The 22047-nt window shown below is 46.2% G+C and overlaps 1 protein-coding gene across 3 annotated transcripts; it reads right to left on the bottom strand.

Moving 5' to 3' along the window:
* Positions 1 to 5573: 5573 nt before the first annotated feature.
* On the bottom strand, positions 5574 to 8986 carry LOC134463029 (uncharacterized). Of its 3 annotated transcripts, none has more exons than XM_063216283.1 (2): positions 6989 to 8986; positions 5574 to 6508 (listed from the first exon to the last, which is right to left on the bottom strand). In XM_063216283.1, exons 1-2 carry the CDS (start codon positions 8917 to 8919, stop codon positions 6157 to 6159), a joined length of 2283 nt encoding a protein of 760 aa, XP_063072353.1. In that variant the 5' UTR covers positions 8920 to 8986; the 3' UTR covers positions 5574 to 6156. The 3 variants fall into 3 exon arrangements, with proteins under 3 accessions (XP_063072353.1, XP_063072354.1, XP_063072352.1); XM_063216284.1 differs by having other exon boundaries at positions 7018 to 8986; XM_063216282.1 differs by having other exon boundaries at positions 5574 to 8418; positions 8821 to 8986.
* Positions 8987 to 22047: the final 13061 nt, after the last annotated feature.

Here is a 22047-nt window from a genome sequence, read left to right as displayed (position 1 = left end):
GGCCAGGATATCGACTGTACCTGTACGTATCATCAGTGGCATGGCCAGGATATCGACTGTACCTGTACGTATCATCAGTGGCATGGCCAGGATATCGACTGTACCTGTACGTGTCAGTGGCATGGCCAGGATATCGACTGTACCTGTACGCATCATCAGTGGCATGGCCAGGATATCGACTGTACGACGCATCAGTGGCATGGCCAGGATATCGACTGTACCTGTACGCCCTCGACGCATCAGTGGCATGGCAAGGATATCGACTGTACCTGTACGTGTCTTCATCAGTGGCATGGCCAGGATATCGACTGTACCTGTACGTATCATCAGTGGCATGGCCAGGATATCGACTGTACGACGCATCAGTGGCATGGCCAGGATATCGACTGTACCTGTACGTATCATCAGTGGCATGGCCAGGATATCAACTGTACGTGTCATCAGTGGCATGGCCAGGATATCGACTGTACGTGTACCTATCGTCTTTAATAAATCATCAGTGGCATGGCCAGGATATCGACTGTACCTGTACGCATCATCAGTGGCATGGCCAGGATATCGACTGTACCTGTACGTGTCTTCATCAGTGGCATGGCCAGGATATCGACTGTACCTGTACGTGTCTTCATTAGTGGCATGGCCAGGATATCGACTGTACCTGTACGTGTCAGTGGCATGGCCAGGATATCGACTGTACCTGTACGCATCATCAGTGGCATGGCCAAGATATCGACTGTACCTGTACGCATCAGTGGCATGGCCAGGATATCGACTGTACCTGTACGCATCATCAGTGGCATGGCCAGGATATCGACTGTACCTGTACGCATCATCAGTGGCATGGCCAGGATATCGACTGTACCTGTACGTGTCAGTGGCATGGCCAGGATATCGACTGTACCTGTACGTGTCTCATCAGTGGCATGGCCAGGATATCGACTGTACCTGTACGCATCATCAGTGGCATGGCCAGGATATCGACTGTACCTGTACGCATCATCAGTGGCATGGCCAGGATATCGACTGTACCTGTACGCACCAGTGGCATGGCCAGGATATCGACTGTACCTGTACGCATCATCAGTGGCATGGCCAGGATATCGACTGTACGACGCATCAGTGGCATGGCCAGGATATCGACTGTACGCATCAGTGGCATGGCTAGGATATCGACTGTACCTGTACGCATCATCAGTGGCATGGCCAGGATATCGACTGTACCTGTACGCAGTGGCATGGCCAGGATATCGACTGTACCTGTACGTGTCTTCGTCTTTAATAAATCATCAGTGGCATGGCCAGGATATCGACTGTACCTGTACGCACCAGTGGCATGGCTAGGATATCGGACTGTACGTGTCGTCGTCTTTAATAAATCTTTAACGGTATAGTTTAAGTTAGCTAACAAATTAGCATGAAGTTACGCCCTCGACGCATCAGTGGCATGGCCAGGATATCGGACTGTACGTGTCGTCGTCTTTAATACATCTTTAACGGTATAGTTTAAGTTAGCTAACAAATTAGCATGAAGTTACGCCCTCGACGCATCAGTGGCATGGCCAGGATATCGACTGTACGTGTCGTCGTCTTTAATAAATCTTTAACGGTATAGTTTAAGTTAGCTAACAAATTAGTATGAAGTTACGCCCCCGACGCATCAGTGGCATGGCCAGGATATCGACTGTACGTGTCGTCGTCTTTAATACATCTTTAACGGTATAGTTTAAGTTAGCTAACAAATTAGCATGAAGTTACGCCCTCGACGCATCAGTGGCATGGCCAGGATATCGACTGTACGTGTACGTGTCTTCGTCTTTAATAAATCTTTAACGGTATAGTTTATGTTAGCTAACAAATTAGCATGAAGTTATGTGTGTGCAAGAAGCATTGCAGTGACTGGATGCATTTGCTTATCATCTCCACGATCGTTCTCCACACAGCCATGTGACATTCCTGGCAACATTTTATTAAATTCCTGGCCATATTTTATTACATTCCTGTGATTACTTTATTAAATTCTTGGCAATATTTCATATTTTTGTTGACAAATCTATCTGCCCTGCACTGCACAACAGAGTGCACACACACACACATACACGCACACGCACACGCACACACACACACACACACACACACACACACACACACACACACACACACACACACACACACACACACACACACACACACACACCTGTGTGAAGATGAGGAGAGGAACATTCAGCAGCAGATGATTTATCACCCTGAACTATCTAGAAAAACTCAATTTCCCGCTCAGCCTGCCGTGGCGCCTGCCTGGAGTGGGGAGGGAGGGGATGCCACAGCTCACACACACAACACACACACACACACACACACACACACAGACAGACAGACAGACACACACACACACACACACACACACACACACACACACACACACACACACACACACACACACACACACACACACACACACACACACCCGCTCAGCCTGCCGTGGCGCCTGCCTGGAGTGGGGAGGGAGGGGATGCCACAGCTCACACACAAAACAACACACACACACACACACACACACACACACACACAGACAGACAGACACACACACACACACACACACACACACACACACACACACACACACACACACACACACACACACACACACACACACACACACACACACACACACACACACGCACACACACGCACACACACACACACCTGTACACCTGTTCAGCCTGCCTGGTGTAGAGAGGAAGGTGACACCAAAACAGTTCTTGCATACCCCCCCAGAAATGAGTAGTTGTCTGTAAAAGTAAAAGTCTGTTACTGATTGGGTAAGGTAACTATATTCACACTTTTGTTTTGTTATTTGCATGCTTTTGCGACGCTTTACCGTAACAGTCATGCTAATAAAGCACAATATGGGTTTTAATTTGAATTCGGAACTCCAATGAATTTAAATGGCTGAGTAAGATCAGACCATCTCCCACCTCACGGAGACGGATTCCTCATGGCTTTTGCCAGACTGTTTGACAGAGTCAACAGTCGCCTTTTCGCCCAGGCTACACTCATGTTCAAGTCTTATTATGCTGTATATTACTTTACTTTACTTACTTTATTTCTTCAGGACATTGCACATTAATGAACATATACATACATGTATATATATGTAAATATGCCAGATTGTAGCCCAAGGGCTAATTTCCATCTGGTGTCCAAAATAGGCAGGCTAGATGTTTACAAGCAATAGAATTTAAAATAAAACAGACTGTTAGTAACAAAAGAAATAAAACCCACTACAGAACGGCGCATGTGGCCCAACTGTAGTACACATTTGGAAAAATGATATTGCAAGACTAACCGCAGAAATACACCAGCGGCGATGCGATTCAAGCAACAGAGTGTAGCAGCAAGCGATACGAGCGATTGAGGAGACCGTCCGTACAGGCAGAAGGCAAAACATTAAAGCATTCCCATTGGCTGTGGTCACTGACCTCTATACAGTCATTGGCTGCCGCGGCTTGTCGCCGAACCGCGTCATAGAAAGTTGAAAAGATTTCAACTTCAAATTGTCGCGCTCGTCGCGCAAATCGCTCTAGTCTCCAGAATCGCTTTTGTCTCTCGACTCAATACAAAGTCAATTACTTCCGTCGCTCGACTCGCTCAGATCGCCGCTGGTGTATCTCTGCGGTAACACACTCTCNCTTTCTCTCCCTTTCTTTCTCTCTCTCTCTATCTCTCTCCCCCTCTCCCCATCTCTCTCTCCCTCTCTCCCCCGTCCCTCTCTCTCTTTCTCTCTCTTTATCTCCTCCTCTCTCTGTCTCTCTCTTTATCTCCTCCTCTCTCTTTCTCTCTCTTTATCTCCTCCTCTCTCTTTCTCTCTCTTTATCTCCTCCTCTCTCTTTCTCTCTCTTTATCTCCTCCTCTCTCTTTATCTCCCCATCTCTCTCCCCCCCTCTCTCTCTCCCCCTCTCTCTCTCTCTCCCCCCTCTCTCTCTCTTCTCCCCCTTCCCTCTCTCCCCTCTCTCTCTCTCTCTCTATCTCTCCCTCTTGTCTCCTCTCTCTCTCTCTCTCTCTCTCTCTCTCTCTCTCTCTCTCTCTCTTGTCTCTCTCTCCCCATCTCCCCATCTCTCTCTCCCTCTCTCCATTATCAGTTAGTGTATCTCTGTGGTAATAATATGACTCTGCAGGCCAGACTTGGCACCCGGACCTGAGTTTGACATCCCTGTCTTAAAACCCCTTAAGATGCGGCTTTATAAATTAGCTGTTACCAGAATGGCAATAACCAAGTTGTAGTGTATTACTAAAGACCCCGTGCACTGGCATAGTGGTGTAATACTATAGTAGTTAACTTTCAATGTCTATTACAGCGTGCCACAGGAGGTACACCGCGCATTAAGGGGCTAAAAGGTTTGACTGCAAGCTCGAGAGGTGAGATATGCCACCTCTGAAGGTCTGCCACCAAAAGCTAGAAAAAAAAAAGTGCTCCACCCGTTGGCTTCTCATTCACCGTGCCACACAGACTCATTAATCAAAGTGCACAACTGAACTTTATCTGAACTTCAAGACTCTCACACAGAAAGAGACCTCCATCCGCATTGCCCATATTTGTCTAATAACAATGTCATCATTTTCTATTACGGTTTCTATCACTGAGCTTGTTGTTCCCACTGAATCACTCTTGTTGAAAAGTCAAGAGTGCTGCTAACATTCCTCCTCCTGAGGCTGGCATTTTCCCATGGCCAAACCAATTCCCATTTACCATCATTCACTGCTAGCATGAGCATCCACTGTTAGCAGGCCACACCATATTATGTCTGGCGCAATCGCTTGGTTAAAGGGACACTGTGTGAGATTTTTAGTTGTTTATTTCCAGAATTCATGCTGCCCATTCACTAATGTTACCTTTTCCATGAATACTTACCACCAGCATCAAATTCTAAGTATTCATTATGACCGGAAAAATAGCATTTTACATACATGAAAAGGGGGATCTTCTCCATGGTCCGCCATTTTGAATTTCCAAAAATAGCCATTTTTAGCTGCAAAAGATCAAATTTGGCAATAGGCAGCCCCATTTCAATTATCAGCATAGTTGCAGTACCTTTTTTGACCATTTCCTGCACAGTGTCCCTTTAATATTAAGTTCGTAAGACCCATGTTTTATGTAACCATTTTAAGAATGTTGAATGAAGGTATGAACTTGGATTTAAAAGTGATCTTTCTCGTAATATAAGTCTCAGCGGGCCGCATGAAATGGCTCAGCGGGTCGCATGTGGTGTGAACCAGACTAGTGTGTTGGCATGCCACCAATCACAATCACCATGACGACCCTCTAGGGAGGCTAGACTGGCACTTGAGACGGGGGCCACAATCACCCTCTGGGGGGGGGAGGCACTTTGGGAGATGTGGCTTTGGGGTCAGACATGGAAGACAGTGGAGAGACCAGGGCCACTGGCATGCGGATTATTTGCCCCAAGGCCCAAGGGAACACTTCGATTGGGGCAAATAAAAAGGAGATGAGGGCAGTCTGAGCTGTAGTGGGACTTTTACATGACATGACATGAATTGACAAATTATCCTGTTATTAAAAGTCCATTTGTTTTGTCCCTTTGGTGGTGACTGACAACCTCTTTGACGCTTGCTTGTGAATGTGTGACCAAAAAATCCAGAAATCCAGACATCCAAGACAGACAAGTTTTGAAGTTGAAATGAGGTTTTGTTTTTACTTAAATGTTTCCAAAATTACAAATCAAATGAGGCTCCTTTAGCCATTGAAAATAAAATAAAAGACAGACTGGGTATATCAATGAGTATTTAAATAGCGCAGGTGAGTCACATCAAACGCCAAGCCAAGGTCAAAGACTCTGCGCTCCCAGTCAGCCACACCTCCTCCAGGTAGCCTCGCAATTTATAGCATCTTTGGCCTGTAGGGGGCATAGTCTCACAAGTACAAAAAATAGCAAGCATTAAGACATTGCAAAATACATTGAACTGAGGGAATGGCTCCTACATAACCGGCCCCTAATTGTTTGGCACGGACTGAACAATTACAAAATATTTACAAAATAGGAGCCCAATTGTTATTCACATTACTTCAATACAATTTCTCATAAATATGTCTTAAATAAAATAATTTAGATTCACACAACCTTTTTTCTGGTTCATTTTCTAGGTTTCTTCACCCTCCAACATCAGACATAGTTTGGTGATTGGCCTCTGTATGATGTTGGTTTGAGTCTTGATTTTTGCCGTTCTCACCATCCCTCTTCTGTCTGGGTAGACCTCTATTATTCTTCCTAGGGTCCAGGAACTTCTTGGAGCGGTTGGATCTACCACTAACACGAGATCACCACACTGAAAGTTTCTTTTCTTCGTGTTCCATTTTTGGCGTTCTTGGAGTAGGGGTACATACTCTGAAGTCCAGCGTCTCCAAAAGATGTTTGCCAGGTATTGTGCTTGTCTCCAGCGGCGTCTGGTGTACTGGTCGCTCTTCTCGAATGTCCCTGGAGGGAGAACTGGCCTGGCATTTAGGAGCAGAAGGTCATTGGGGGTTAGTGGTGTTAAGTCCTGTGGGTCATTGGTGACTGTGGTGAGAGGACGACTATTCAGGATTGCTTCCACTTCGCAAAAGACAGTTTGCAATCCCTCATCGTCTAGTGTTTGTTGTTTTAGGATGGAGCAGAGGACTTGTCTTATGGACCTTATGAGCCTTTCCCATATGCCTCCATGATGGGATGCGCCTGGAGGGTTGAATGTCCATTCTATGCCCATTGTTCTCAGAGTGCTATGCACTTTGTCTTGGTCAAGTGTGGAGAGGGCTTTTTGCAGTTCTGCATTTGCACCAACAAAATTGGTTCCGTTATCGGAACGCAGGTACTTTACTTGCCCTCTCCTACAAATAAAGCGTCTTAAAGCGTTAATGCATGAACTGGTGTCTAATGAGTTGGCTACTTCAATGTGAATGGCTCTGCTGGTCATGCAGGTGAATAGGACGCCATACCTTTTCGCCAGTGATCTTCCTCGCTTTACCTCAAATGGACCAAAATAGTCCACGCCTGTGTTGGTGAATGGCGGGAGGTCGGGTTGGAGTCTCTCTTGGGGTAAGTCGGACATCATCTGCTCTCCAGCTCGTGCCTTGTATCGCCTGCAAACACACTTGGACAGAATTTTTCTGGCGGCTGAGTTGGCATTACTGATCCAATATTTCCTGCAAAGTTCAGACAGCATATGGCTTCTTCCACCATGCCCTGTTATCCTGTGCACATGTCCTAATATCAGTTTGGCCACATGTGAATTCTTAGGGATTATGATGGGACATTTTCTGTCTTCTCCTATTGCCATCCTTTTCAGCCGGCCGCCTACTCTGATTATGCCATCCATTAGAGTTGGGTCAAGTTTGTACAGTGTGCTTTCTCTTTTCACTTCAGGACTTTTTGTGGCAAGGCTTTTGAGCTCATCTGGGTAATGTTGTGATTGGACAAAGCGAGCAATGGCTATTTCAGCTGCTTTTAGATCTTGCACATTCACTTGTTGGCCACCAAGTTTGTAGTCTGGTTTGTTCATCATGTTCCTTGTCATCATTTTGCCTTGTTTTGTTATTTGAACCAATTTTCTCAATGTTTCTTTTAGTTTTAGGAACCAAGAAACTGCAACTCTTAGTTTTGTCCAGTCAGAGTAATGTGTAATGAGTGTATGTGTTGCGTTTTCTCCTGTTGTGTGGTGTAATGTTGTACTCACTATGTGTGTTCTTTTTACTTCAGGGTCATCTGGTGCAAGTGATGTGGTTGGCTTGGTGTCAACTGGCCATTTCTGCTCCGCCTCCCACAGAATGTCTGGTCCATGAAGCCATCTTTTGTTGCTTAGGAACTTTTCTGCACTTTGGCCCCTGGTCGCATCATCTGCAGGGTTGGATTTGGTGTCAATGTAGTTCCATTGACATACCTCACTTGCATCTCTAATTGCTGCGACTCTGTTGGCAACAAAGGTTTTGAATCTGGAGTGTTCATTGGCTATGTACTTGATCACAGACTGGCTGTCAGTCCAGAACACAGACCTATCCAGCTGTAGCTGTAAGCTAGATGTGAGCATTTTGTCAACTTTTGTAGCCAACACAGCTGCAGCAAGTTCCATCCTTGGTATCGTCATCCTCTTCAATGGTGCCACGCGTCCTTTTCCCATTACCAGAGCGACGTGGATGTTGTTCTGGTCATTCTGAAGTCTCAGGTAAGTTGCTGTTCCGTAGCCTTGGTCGCTTGCATCCGCAAAATGGTGTAGCTGTGCTTGCGTCACTGACCCGAATCCAGCTGTCTTAAAGCACCGCTGCACTTTGAAGTTGGACATCAGGGGGAAGCCAGCTGACCACTTCGACCACTGCTCACGGATGTGTGGCGGTACCTCTTCGTCCCAGCCCAGGTTCATCTTACACAGCTCCTGCAACAACAACTTTGCTGTTAATGTAAAGGGTGTTAAGAAGCCGAGGGGGTCGTAGATTGAATAGACCATTGATAACATTCCCCTTCTTGTAAGTGGCTGTGACTTTGGCTGTACATTGAAGGTAAAGTTGTCACTGTCTATGCACCATTGTAGGCCGAGGGCCCTTTCAGTTGGGAGTTTATCCTTTTCAAGATTGAGCTCCTTCATTTCCTTCACTCTGTCCTCTACAGGAATAGAAGCCAGTACCTCTCTGCTGTTTGTGGCCCATTTGGACAGGTGGAAACCTCCTCTTTGACAGAGTGCTGTGACGTCTTTGATGAGCTGAATAGCGCCATCTGTTGTCGATTCTGATTTTAACAGATCATCGACGTAAAAATTGTTTAGAATTGTGTCTGTTACCTCGGGACTGAAGTGCTCTTGGTTGTCTGTGGCCGTTTTTCTAAGTGCGTAACTTGCACAGCTGGGGGATGACGTAGCCCCAAAGAGATGGACTGTCATTCTGAATTCCACAGGTTGTTGGGTCACGTCCCCCTCTGGCCACCACAGGAACCTGAGGAAGTCAACATCACTTTCTGCAACTTTCACCTGGTGAAACATGGCGGTGATGTCGGCCATCAGGCCTACTGGCTCCTGTCGGAATCTGTTGAGCACACTCACAAGACTGTTAGTTAGGTCAGGCCCTTTAAGCAATTCTGCATTCAATGCTTTGCCACAGAAAGACGCACCACAATCAAAAACAACTCTTAAGTTTCCTTTTCTTGGGTGATACACCCCATGGTGGGGCAAGTACCACACTGATCCTTCTGTTTTTGTTTGCTGTCCTTCTGGCACCATTTCTGCATATCCTTTGGTAATCACATTGGTCATGAATGTCACATATTCCTCTTTGAATTCTTTGTTTTTGTTGAATTTCCTTTTCAGGTTTTCCAGTCGTTGTTCTGCAACACAGCGGTTATTGGGTAGCAGAGATTCGTCACTTTTGAAGGGTAATTTCAGACTGTAATGTCCGTCCACTATTTTGGCAGAGTCATCTGCAATTTGCAGAAAGCGTTTGTCCTCAACTGAAGGCTCTTTCACTTCATCACAGGCATTTTCACTGAAATCTGTGTTGTATTGTGCAATTAACATTTCATGCAGGTTTTGCACTGAAATCCTGTTTACTGTGTGATAGGGAGTTTGGGTTTCCTCTCTCAAAGGACCGTTTAACAACCACCCTAAAACACATTTCACGGCATATGGACCTTCTCCCTGGCTATTGACAATTTGCCAGGGTTCCATTGCCTTGGGAACATTTGTGCCTATGAGAAGCCCTATGTCTGCATCGATGGTGGATATCTTCACTTCCTTAAGGTAAGGCCATTTTTTCACATCATTTTGATTTGGGATGTTTCTTTTTGTCACAGGAATTCTTTGTTGTGTATAGGTTTCTGGTAGAGCTATAAATGAATTGTCATCAAGTCCACTCACTTCCAATCCAGTTATCATATGTGTTGACACACTCCTTTCCTGTCCTAGTGTACGTAACAAAATGTTTGTTTTCTTTCCTTTTACATTAAGCTGCTGCATTAATGCGTCTGTACAAAAGGTGGCAGTGCTGCCGGGGTCAAGAAAGGCGTATGTTTTGACTATGGTGTTGCTTTTGCTTGACTTTACCTTTACAGGCACGATGGACATGACACACTGCTCGTCGCCGGCCCCAATACGACCACATGCGGAAAGGGGAGATGGCTTGGTGTTCTGCACGCTTAACATGTCCACTGCATCTTGTTTTCCTTTGTTTTGTTCAATTTTTCCTATGTGCAGGGCTGTGTGGTGCGGCTTCCCACAAACAGTGCATGACATGCGTTGGGTGCAGTCTTTGCTCATGTGGCCTGAAATGAGACATGCAAAGCAAATTCCTCTGTCTTTCAAGAATGAGATTTTTTCAGTATGCAATTTCTTTTTGAATCGAGGGCAGGTGCCGAGTAGATGGTCACCTGAGCAGAACACACAGAATGGATTAGTATGGACTGCTGAGGGGCTGTTCTGGTGCATTGGGGAGGAAGGCTTAACATCAGTTGCAGCATTGGAGAACTTTGATTTTGACACAGATCTGGAGTCTGTATGCCTTGTACTCCTGCTGGGGGTGCTGCTGAGAGGAGAGGTTTGTATATCACCAAATACAGGGTCTGTAATGATTTTCACCTGTTTTTCAATAAATTCGACTAAATTCTTGAATGTGGCTCTCCGTTTTGTTGATTCTTGCAGATTGCATGCCTCCACTCTCCACCTTTCTCTTAATCTGTAAGGCAATTTGCTGATTAGCATTTTGAGATTGGAGGACAGATCCAACTCATCCATGTAAGCAATATCATTCATGGCATTCAAACATCCTCTGAGATACAGTGCATATGATTTCAAATTTTGGGAATCTTCAACCTTAATGGGGTTCCATGACAATGCTTTGTTAATGTATGCACATGAGATTTGGTATTCGTTTCCAAAATTTTCCTGGAGCAGTTGCTTTGCCTTTGCAAACCCTGTGTCTGGATCTAAAAAGAGGCACGTTTTAACTAGCTCCTTGGATTGACCTGAAGTATACTGTTCAAGATAGTACAGTTTATCCTTGGCATGTTCAATTTTGCTTTCAATTACATGTTCAAATGAACTAATGAATGACCTGTACTCAATTGGATCATTATTGAACACTTTTATCTCCTTTCGGGGTAGATTTGACTGGTCCTGCTGTTTTATCAGAGAAGTGGTGATGTCATTTTGTTTTTGTAAGATATTGTACAGCTGAGCATCACTTTCAGGAGGCCCTATTGGCGCACTATCCACTGGGGTGGCAGGTTGAGGGCCTAGCCTTTGCTGTGAGGGTGGCACAGGGCGTGATGAAGCACAGGGCTGTGGCTGTAGATGGGGTTGATTACCTGCCTGTGTAGGTTGTGGCTGTAGCGTTGGCCTTGCTGGTGCCATGGGCATATGGCTGGGTTGACCCCTCTGCACATCAGGCTGTGAAGATGGAGGGGCATGTGCAGGTTGTTGCTGTGAAGGCGCTCTCCTTGCTGGCGCCAGGGGCATATGGCTGGGATGAGCAACAGGTAAGTGCACAGGTGGAGGTAAAGGCTGTTCTATTGCAGGAGGGGGTAAAGAAACAGGGTAAGTAGCATAGGATTTAGGTTTAACACTACCATTTAATTGCATGGTTTCCTTTGCAGGTTGCAGCACTTTCGTTTCCTTTGCAATGATTTCCTTTGTGTCCTGTAGTTTCAATGAGTCTTCCATATACTCGTTCATTGCGTCTGCTGCATTTGTTTCCTGTAATTTCAATGAATCTCCTATATTTTCGTTCATTGCGTCTACCGCAGTTTCCATTAATTTCATTGAATTTCCTACAGCGTCGCTTTTAGTGTCTGATAACACGGCGACTTTTGCATTAGCTGCATCCAATTGACTTGATAAGTTTAACATTTCCTTTTGTTGTCTCAATTTTTCAAGCCTTTTCTTTAATTTTTCCTCTTCTAGCTCAATGGAATGCTGTTCTCTAAGCGCGGACATTTTAACCTCAAGCGCAGCCTTTTCAGCTGTGGCGCGCTTCAAAGCTGAGGATGTACGTGAAACCTTTGATCCTCCATGGGCTTTAGACGCGCTGTCCGCCGGGCGTATGTCATCAATTTCATGTTCAGCAAGCCACTTATCCACAGAATTAACAAATTCCTGTTGGTTCTTTCTTTTTGGCATGTACCACGTCTCGTGATCCGTTTCACGTTCTTCTTCATTGTCAAGCAAAGTCTGATATTCTCCTTGAATAATATCAAATTCCTCCAACATTTCCCTGTACCTTTGCATGGCAATTTTAACTTTGTCAACACTTGATTCATCATGAATTAATTTCTTGATAATGTTCATGCGACGTGTAAGCTGTTGCAATTTAATTTTCCTTTTCGTGCGTAAAGTACCCTCTGTTTGAGAGGTTTTCTCTAGCTCTGCGAGTTCATCCACATCAGTTTGCGAAGCTGCTTCAGCGTCGGAGTCAGCCATGTTTGCAACTTAAATGTCTCTCTTAACTTTCAACTTAAATGTCTCTTTGTTCAGTTATGTCTCAAAAATGTTCAAAAAAGGCTGTCGTTTCTTTCAAAAATCATTGTAACTGAGAAGTCATGAAACTAAAGGCGCGCGTAAAAGTATGCGCTTTTCTCGATTTGGTTCTTCAAACTTAATTTCTCAAACTTAAAAGTTCATTCACTTTGTTCCAAAAAATGTTGCAAAAATCAAAAAGTTACTTCATCCAACGAATTAATTCAGTCCTTTTCTTTTCCATGCACGAGTTCCAGTTCAAACAATTTAAATTAGATGTGGCCTACCGGCGTTTCCAGTTACACGTGTTGTTGGCGTTCCTTTGTTCTTCTCCGCGCTCCAGAGTCCAGTACTCCGCGTAAAGTTCCAAGTTCCAATTTCCAGAGAAGAGTCTTTGACTAATGAATTGACAAATTATCCTGTTATTAAAAGTCCATTTGTTTTGTCCCTTTGGTGGTGACTGACAACCTCTTTGACGCTTGCTTGTGAATGTGTGACCAAAAAATCCAGAAATCCAGACATCCAAGACAGACAAGTTTTGAAGTTGAAATGAGGTTTTGTTTTTACTTAAATGTTTCCAAAATTACAAATCAAATGAGGCTCCTTTAGCCATTGAAAATAAAATAAAAGACAGACTGGGTATATCAATGAGTATTTAAATAGCGCAGGTGAGTCACATCAAACGCCAAGCCAAGGTCAAAGACTCTGCGCTCCCAGTCAGCCACACCTCCTCCAGGTAGCCTCGCAATTTATAGCATCTTTGGCCTGTAGGGGGCATAGTCTCACAAGTACAAAAAATAGCAAGCATTAAGACATTGCAAAATACATTGAACTGAGGGAATGGCTCCTACATGACATTTAGCAGGCGCTCTTATCTAAAGCGACTTACGAAGAGGACATTCGGCCCAGCTGTGCCTCAAACGGTAGGCCACCGCACTGTTACACCGGGGACCAGCATTCGATTCCGGCTCAAGGTCATTTGCCGATCTTCCCCCGTCTCTCCCTTCCCCGCAAAAGGAGACGACAGGAGGTCGGATATTGAAAGGGACCCACAAACACACCAGCCGGCCAATCCTCCTCCCGTGGGATGGGGGAGAGATGACAGGAAAGGCAGATGTGAGTTTCTTTTGATTTAGAATGAGCTGGTACAGGGCCAGATTAATGCATACCCCAGGGCAGCTACATTGGGGGGGGCAGGGGCGGGGGGGTGGAGGGGAGGTTGACTCCAGGGCAGCTATATTGGAGGGGGGAGGGGGGGGCAGTTATCTGCCTTCTTAGTTGTTATGAGCACTTTTGGTCAGAGTAGCAAACACACAGGGGAGACTACACTGAATGTAAAGTTTTACCAGAAGTAGTTTATTAAACTTATATACTTAAGCAGCAAAGCAGGTTAGTGAAGGAGCAAGCCAAATGATGAGATGCATATGTAGGGTGTAGTGCATTAAAAGAGGGAGAGAGAGAGACAGAGTGACCAGCAGCCAGACGTGCTGTGGCCCAAGCCAGAGCGAGAATGAGAGAGACTGAGTGATCCTGGCAGTTGTGTTTGAAGCCACTCACAGAGTGCGTTACAATATGAGACCTTGCCTCCTCCATTTGTGCTTGTCTCCTCGTACCAGGAAGTAATATTTCATGATGACATTACTGACAACAGCATTATATTTCAATATCTTGCAAAAGCTCAATTGTAGAATCTTTTTCTCATTTGCAATTGGGATGGTGAATGAAAAACAGTCCCTCAAAAGTTGAGGCTGACAGCTGGGAAACTATCGTTTTCTCCACGGAGGAGGGGCCAGGAGGTGGGACGAGGAGACAAGCACAAGTGGAGGAGGCAAGGTCGCATATCGTAACGCACTCACACACTGAACTCTCTGCTAGCCCATTGGCCACTGTGGCCAGCCAGCCAAGCGAGCAGACAACAACCCTTCTCCCCCCCCAACCACCCCCCCCCCCCCCCCCCCCCCCCCCCCGCAGCCTGGGAGCTGCCACACTGGACAAATGCTCTGTGATTTACAAGGCACAGAAAATCCGAGTGCAACACTGTAATCCAAGTCCCTTTAGGCCTAGTCTCCCATCAGGTTATTGCCATTTAGCTCCTTTCTCTGACTGCACCAGCACATAAAATGGGCACTGCTCTTGCGGCGACTGCATCCTGTGTGGTGAGAATGAATTTCCCCTTGGGGACAATAGAGGCTACAACTATAAAACCCTGGTCACGAATTCGTCCCAATTGATGGAGTTTGAATCATTGGTCATTTCCCAAGCCGACCCCATCTCTACCCCCACACATTTTCCTGTCATCACGTTCACTGTCCAGTCCTGCAAACATCCCAACAAAATCTAAAAAATAAATGCGTTTCCCTTAGAGTCTAATCACGTGCTGCACATTATCAGGACAATCTAGCAAAGGCTGAGCAATGCGGAGTCCCCTTTGACTTGGGGGTTGATGCCCCAAGTATCAAGTGACCTGCAGACTTGGACTGGTACAGTATATTTGTGGACACAGCACACTGTACTGCTGCTGTGGTTTACAACAACATCTCTGGAGCCACACGTGGACATGCTGCCCCCTGTCTTGCCGGAGTGGGAGAGTATGGGGGTCGGTGACCAAGTGTCCGTGATCTGCAGACTTGGACAGGCCTACAGCAGGAATGTCGATCAGGCTATCACTGGGCCTTTCTCAAAACCTAGTGCAGTGCACTTCCAAGTGTATCAGCCTAATTAGTCACACCCAGTGATTGGATATTCCGTAGAGTTCACCAAAGACTATCCAATCACTGGGCGTGACTAATTAGGCTGATACACTTGGAAGTGCACTGCACTAGGTTTTGAGAAGGGCCCTAAGTTTGACCCCCCTGGCCCACAGCATGTTTGTAGACACAGAGTGCGTTGCAATATGCGATTATACCTCCTACACTTGCCTCCTCCACTTGCTTCTCGTCATGATGTCATCACTGACAACAGCATTATATTTCAATATCTTGCAAAAGCTCAATTGTAGAGTCTTTTTCTCATTTGCAATTGGGATGGTGAATGAAAAACAGTCCCTCAACAGTCCCCCCCCAGTTGTGGCTAGGCTGACAGCTGTGAAACTTTATCGTTTTCTCCACGGAGTTTGTAGTGGGACGAGCTGTGGGACGAGGAGACAAGCGCAAGTGGAGGAGGCAAGGTCGCATATTGCAACGCACCCACAGCATACTGTATTGCAACTGTGGTTTACAATAGCATCTCTGGAGCCGCACTTGGACATGCTGCCCCCTGTCTTGCCGGAGTGGGAGAGCTGGTCCCCTCTTTGATTTATCTTGAGGTCGATGACCAAGGATCCATGATCTGCAGACTTGGACAGGCCTACAGCAGGGATGTTGATCTGCAGACTTGGACAGGCCTACAGCAGGGATGTTGATCTGGGTTTGGCACCCCTGGCCTAGAGTATGTTTATAGACACAGCACTCTGTGCTGCTGTAGCTGTGATTTAAAATAGCATCTCTGGAGCCACACATGGACATTACAGAGTGAAAGGAAAACATAGCTGGAGCTTTGCTCTTCCTGTTTTAACGTTTACAAACTTTCACTAGAGGCCTTCCCTGCTGGTACACTGTACATTTCAGACAAGAAAGCTCCCACGCACTGTCCACATTTGCAGCGTTTAATAGCAACATTTCGGTCTATCGACCCTTTTCAATAGTCCACAGTGAATGTGAATTGCTTGAAGTTCAATAGACCGAAGCATCGGTATTACGTAAATGCTGCAAATGGGAGCTTTCTTGTCTTTAACATTTATGACCCAAGAGCTCCACTCCTACGCACCTGACCAAAGGAGGTGTGCAAGAAATCTACACAAAAAACACTGTGAATTTCCAAATAAACAACAAATAGCCAAATATGAACGCATTTGGAGTACGTATTGCAAAAGCCAATCATCTCACTAAAGTGAATGTGAACTATTGATTTCTATGGCCATAAATCTATAGGGAAATCCTGCCCAATATATATATATATATATGTATTTTTTTAAACCTATAGACAGTCACCCTAAGCAGCCCAATTAGGACGGGAAACCACCCAATCTGGGGAAACATGGAAGTTAATTTGAGTTGAAGATCTCCTTTAAAGTTTACTAAAGTACAGTCTTGCAGAGTGCAGTGATGGTGCAAGAGTACTGTACTGAGACGAACTCTGTGACTCGGGGAGAGAGAGGTGGGGTCTCATCCCTCTGATATTTTCCGCTGTCCTCAGGAGTTCGTGTGACTCTTGTGAAACTTGATAACGTGACTCTACTTGATGTGAAACTTGATACCAGTTAATGTGACGCTGGTGTTTTCGGACGACGAAGGGCGAGAGGAAAGGTCACCGATACGAAGGGCGAGAGGAAAGGTCACCGATGTAACTGGCATGGTATAGGTCAAAGGTCAGCAGGGAATTACACTGCAGTGTGTGTGTGTGCATGTGTGTGTGACAGAGAGAGAGAGAGAGAAGAGAGAGAGAAGAGAGAGAGAGAGAGAGAGAGAGAGAGAGAGAGAGAGGAAAAGGGAGAGAGAGAGAGAGAGGAAAGGGGAGAGAGAGGGAGAGGAAAGGAGAGAGAGAGAGAGAGAGAGAGAGAGAGAGAGGAAAAGGGAGAGAGAGAGAGAGAGGAAAGGGGAGAGAGAGGGAGAGGAAAGGAGAGAGAGAGAGAGAGAGAGAGGAAAGGAGAGAGGGGAAGGAAGTAATTATATTAGTGTTTCTCAATGTGGGTGCTGTAGCCTCCCAGGGGGCGGTGGTGAGCCCTAGGGGGGCGTTGAGAAGGATACAGCTGAGTGGGTGGGGGATGGGATCTTAGTTCCCATTGGAGGGCATTAGTCTATTTTATTTTTCAATACTAAGGGGGGCGTTGGGAGGCTTATGATGAGGTCAAGGGGGCGTTGGGAGGCTTATGGTGATGTGGAGGAGGCGTTGGGAGGCTTATGATGAGGTCAAGGGGAATTTGGGAGGCTTATGGTGAAGTCAAGAGGGCGTTTGTTCAAAAAAGACACACACACACACACACACACACACACACACACACACACACACACACACACACACACACACACACACACACACACACACACACACTTGCACGATGGCCATATCTGTGGCGAAGTCAGCCTGTACTTCCTTGAATGTGTGTGCGTGCGTGCGTGCGTGCATATGTGTGCATGTGTGTGTGTGTTTTCTCACTGGTGGCAATTGCCTTGGGCCCCGACCAAATCAGCCCTCCATAGGGGCCCCTGTCAAACCAGTCAGGGTAAATACCAAAATAGGAGGCCTGACCTTGTACAATCGAACATATATATGAGACAATACAATAAAATAGCACCAAAACACAGAGTCCTAAGGGCCATATTTTTTGTATATCTTTCAAGAAGGAGTTTTGAGGGCCCCATGCTTATATTTTTGCCTAGGGCCCCAAAATAGGTAGATCCGCCCCTGTTCACTGAAATCCGCAGGGTTGTTGGGAAAGGGTCCCTGCTGATGCTTCTGGTGAGTTCCCTTGAAAGCTTGTTGTGTTAGTAAATAGCAATATCTCCTCATGAGCAATGTGTCCTTGTGAACGCTGCTTGATGTAGTAGCTTGGAAGCAGTGCTGCCAGATTGGGAGGTTACCTGCCCAATTGGGCTGCTTGGGGTAGCCAATTGTGGGTGAAAAAAAAAAACGGTCAAAAACATCCATTGGGCAGGTTTTTCTGTATTTGGCCATAGAAATCAATACAATTTGGTTGAAATTGGGCGGAATGTAGCACATCCAGTTGGTTTTTGTTTAGCACCGTTTGGGCTGGAGCCCTGAGCCACACCTGGCAACCCTGCCTGTTAGCCCTGGTCAGTGAGCCGGCTGGCTGGATGGACACATCTGGCAACACTGCCTTGGAGCCCTGGTCAGTAGCCCGGCTGGCTGGATGGACACACTTGGCAACCCTAACTGTTAGCCCTGGTCAGTAGCCCGGCTGGCTGGATGGCCACACTTGGCAATCCTGCCTGTTAGCCCTGGTCAGTAATCCGGCTGGCTGGATGGCCACACTTGGCAACCCTGCCTGTTAGCCCTGGTCAGTGAGACGGCTGGCTGGATGGCCTTCCAGGCTTTTAGGGTGCGTTCATTAATCTCATTCGATCTGATGCACCGGAAAAAGACTATGACAACATGGCTTGGAAAACAAAATACGAGCCCTCCACTCTAGATATAGAGTGCGTCTTAATATGCGTCCTTGCCTCCTCCACTTGCCTCCTCCACTCGCTTCTTGTCATGATGACATCACTGACAACAGCATTATATTTCAATATCTTGCAAAAGCTCAATTGTAGAGTCTTTTTCTCGTGTGCAATTGTTATGGTGAATGAAAAACAGTCCCTCAAAAGTTGTTGTGGCTAGGCTGACAGCTGGGAAACTTTATCGTTTATTCCACGGAGGAGGGGCCAGGAGGCGGGACAAGGAGACAAGCGCAAATGGAAGAGGCACGGTGTAACTGAGTTAGAAATGTAGTTGGTGAATTTCACTATAAATATTTGGTTCTCCTTATCATACGAGTTGCAGCCACCTGGTGGTGTATTCTTGCAGCTGCAGTAGGTCAGGTCTTTGCACACGAACTATGCTTCCTCCAGCCAGAAAGAGTTTACTTCGCTGGAGGTAAGTTCAGTGGTATAATGCTCCGTGTGTTTATCCATAAATGCAATATTATACATGTGTGCATACTAAGGTTTGCAATTAAAAATGTTGTTGAGAGTAGTACTGCTACATGATTATGAGATCGCAAATGATTTTGCATTAATATTGAAATGGTATTTTGAAGTGATCATTTCTGACCACGCTATGAACTTGCTAGTCAGTTCGCTGCTAGTCTGAACCACGCATTCTTTGTTATCCGTGGGTAGTAAGCTAACTGTATCTTTATCCTTTTGTGTACATATATGAATGTACAACAGCAGCTGCATGATGCTGTTTGCACTTAATGTTTCACCAGGTAGGCTTTGTTTTGCTACTCGATGTCGTTCTCGTTCTGTTTATTTACTCACCAATGGAATACTGTAATGGAATGTCCCGTTTAATGAGGGAATGTTATCGTAGAATGTTGTCCATGATAATATGTATGTAAAAGACAATGGCTCCATGTCTCGTGCTGACAATTCACTATATGCTCACAAATCGCCAAAAAGAGTTTACTTCGCTGGAGATGTGAATGTACAACAGCAGCTGCATGATGTTGTTTGCACTTAATGTTTCACCATATATATATATGCGAGTTGGAGCCAACCTTTGTCGCCTTTCCTTGCCTTCAACCTGCCGCCGAATGCGGTCTGTTACACAAGGACGCATATTAAGATGCACTCATAGCCTCGCGAGCCATCCTACGTACTTCCGCCAAAGGATTGGCTCCACTACGGTAGTCTGGCCGTGCTTCTCTGTGGAGTGCCTGGAGCAGTAGGATTTTGATCGCAACGCCCCCCCAGAAAACAGCCAATAAGCGAATAAGCGCCCCACGTGGGGGCGAAAGGGGGAGGACGCTCGTGACAATGACGTACACATCTGCGCCAGAGCCATTGGTCTGCGCTATGTTGTTGTTGAGTAACTGCCGGCGATTGGGTGAGAGGTGTCCAATAATTTCAAACCATAACTGAGTGCAAACTTCCTACTTCTTGCAATCGCTTCAGAGCAAACAAATGCCAGACCATAAATACGAAATTAAATGGTAGTATTATGGGATGGTCAGGACCAGGCTACTCTAGATAAGGGACTTTTAGATTTTTAGGGTGCAACTGAAACACGAGAGAAGGGAATGGTCTAACAAATAAAAAACAAAAAAAAACGGGTGCTCATCAAAAAACTGTGGGCGTCTAAATAGCAATGAAAAGATTAAAAACAACTTTTGAGACACTCCTTACTAAAGTTAAAAAGCCTTTATTAAATTCTGGTTTCATGGCATATAGCCATAATTTAATAAAGGCTTTTTAACTTTAGTACAGTGCCTCAAATGTTGTTTGTAATCTTTTCATGGCTATTAGGGTTTGAAACTGTCAGGAATTTTGTTGGGTGGTTGACCTTGGACAGACATGCAGAGAAGCAATGAGTTCTGATGATAAGTTTTCTTTACTTTCAAAAAAACACAGGATACAAAAAGGCAGTTCTTCAGTTCAATTCAGTTCAGTGAAAGTTCCCAGAGTCAAAACAAAAAGGTTCACAGCCAGCAGTCCAATGGCAACAAAAATCTTCAGTCAAAATTCAAAGTTCCAACAAAAAGTATTTCGGCACAAAAAATAGGCTTTCAAGTTCTCAAAAAATGCAGGCAGAAGTCAAAAATCAAAACAAGTGTTCAGGATTTGGCAGCACAGAAAAAAGGGGTACTCACACTGTGGCTCGCAGGAAAACTCAGCAAAGACAAAGGAAAAATCAGGATCTTAAATAGGCCGGTACATCATCAACAATAATCCAATCATCCAATCACAAAGAGGGGCAAATTAACAAAACACACAAAGGCAGAAGGGCGACATCATGTGGGCAGGTAAGTGCATGGCGAGCAAAAAAGTTCATAGGAATTCAGAGGCACACAGTGGCAGAATGGCGGCATCTTGTGGGCAGGTAAGTACATGGCAGGCACAAAAGTCAGTAGGATTTCACAGTACCCCCCGCCTAAGATCGTCTCCTGACGATCCCAGGGCGGTCAGGGTGCAGGCGATGAAAGTCCCTTACCAAAGCGCGGTCAAGTACGTCCCTGGACGGCACCCAAGACCGCTCCTCAGGACCGTACCCCTCCCAATCCACGAGGTACTGAAGCCCCCCCCTGACACGGCGTGAATCAAGGAGCCGATTGACGGTGTAGGTGGCCTGGCCGTCGATGAGCCGAGGAGGAGGCGGCGGCCTGGGGGCAGGAAGCAGCGGCGAAGTGACCACCGGACGGAGGCGGGAGACGTGGAAGGTCGGGTGGACCTTCATGGAGCGGGGAAGTTGGAGGGTGTAGGCCACAGGATTGATCCGGCGAATCACCTTGAAAGGCCCGATGAAGCGGGGCGCCAGTTTGCGATTCTCCACCCTCAGCGGAAGATCTCGAGTGGAGAGCCAGACCCTTTGGCCGGGCCTGAAGGTGACCAACCTCCGGTGCCGATTGGACTGCTGCTGGTACTGCTGGGAAGCCTTCAGTAGGGCCCGCCTGGCCACTCTCCAGGTGCGCCGGCATCGTCGCACAAACTGCTGGGCTGATGGGACCCCTGCATCCACCTCCTGCTCAGGAAACAAAGATGGTTGGTAGCCGAATTGACATTCAAAAGGTGACATACCAATGGCAGAGCACTTCAAGGTGTTGTGAGCATATTCCGCCCAAGGAAGCTGGGAACACCAGGAGGATGGATTGGCAGATACTACACATCTCAGGGTAGCTTCCAGGTCCTGGTTCAGCCTCTCGGTCTGCCCATTAGATTGAGGGTGGAAGCCAGAGGACAGGCTCACAGTAGCACCCAGGAGTTTGCAGAAGGCTCGCCAGAAGCAGGAGGTGAATTGGGGCCCGCGGTCAGAGACAACATCCTGGGGGAGACCAAAAAACTCGAAAAACATGGTCACACACAAGTCTAG

This window comes from Engraulis encrasicolus, chromosome 14 (assembly GCF_034702125.1).
Source record: "Engraulis encrasicolus isolate BLACKSEA-1 chromosome 14, IST_EnEncr_1.0, whole genome shotgun sequence".
Lineage (NCBI taxonomy): Eukaryota > Metazoa > Chordata > Actinopteri > Clupeiformes > Engraulidae > Engraulis > Engraulis encrasicolus.
The sequence above is the reverse complement of the archived record's forward strand: the minus strand, read 5'-3'. Positions and strand labels throughout refer to the sequence as shown.

What these genes read in the sequence shown, in the direction of transcription:
- LOC134463029 (XM_063216282.1), bottom strand. Translation starts at nt 8,919, where the DNA reads ATGACAGTCCATCTCTTTGGGGCTACGTCATCCCCCAGCTGTGCAAGT. An exon ending in AAGAGCACTTCAGTCCCGAG is followed by an intron (nt 8,419 to 8,820) that starts GTAACAGACACA and finishes TTGTTGTTGCAG; the next exon opens with GAGCTGTGTAAGATGAACCT.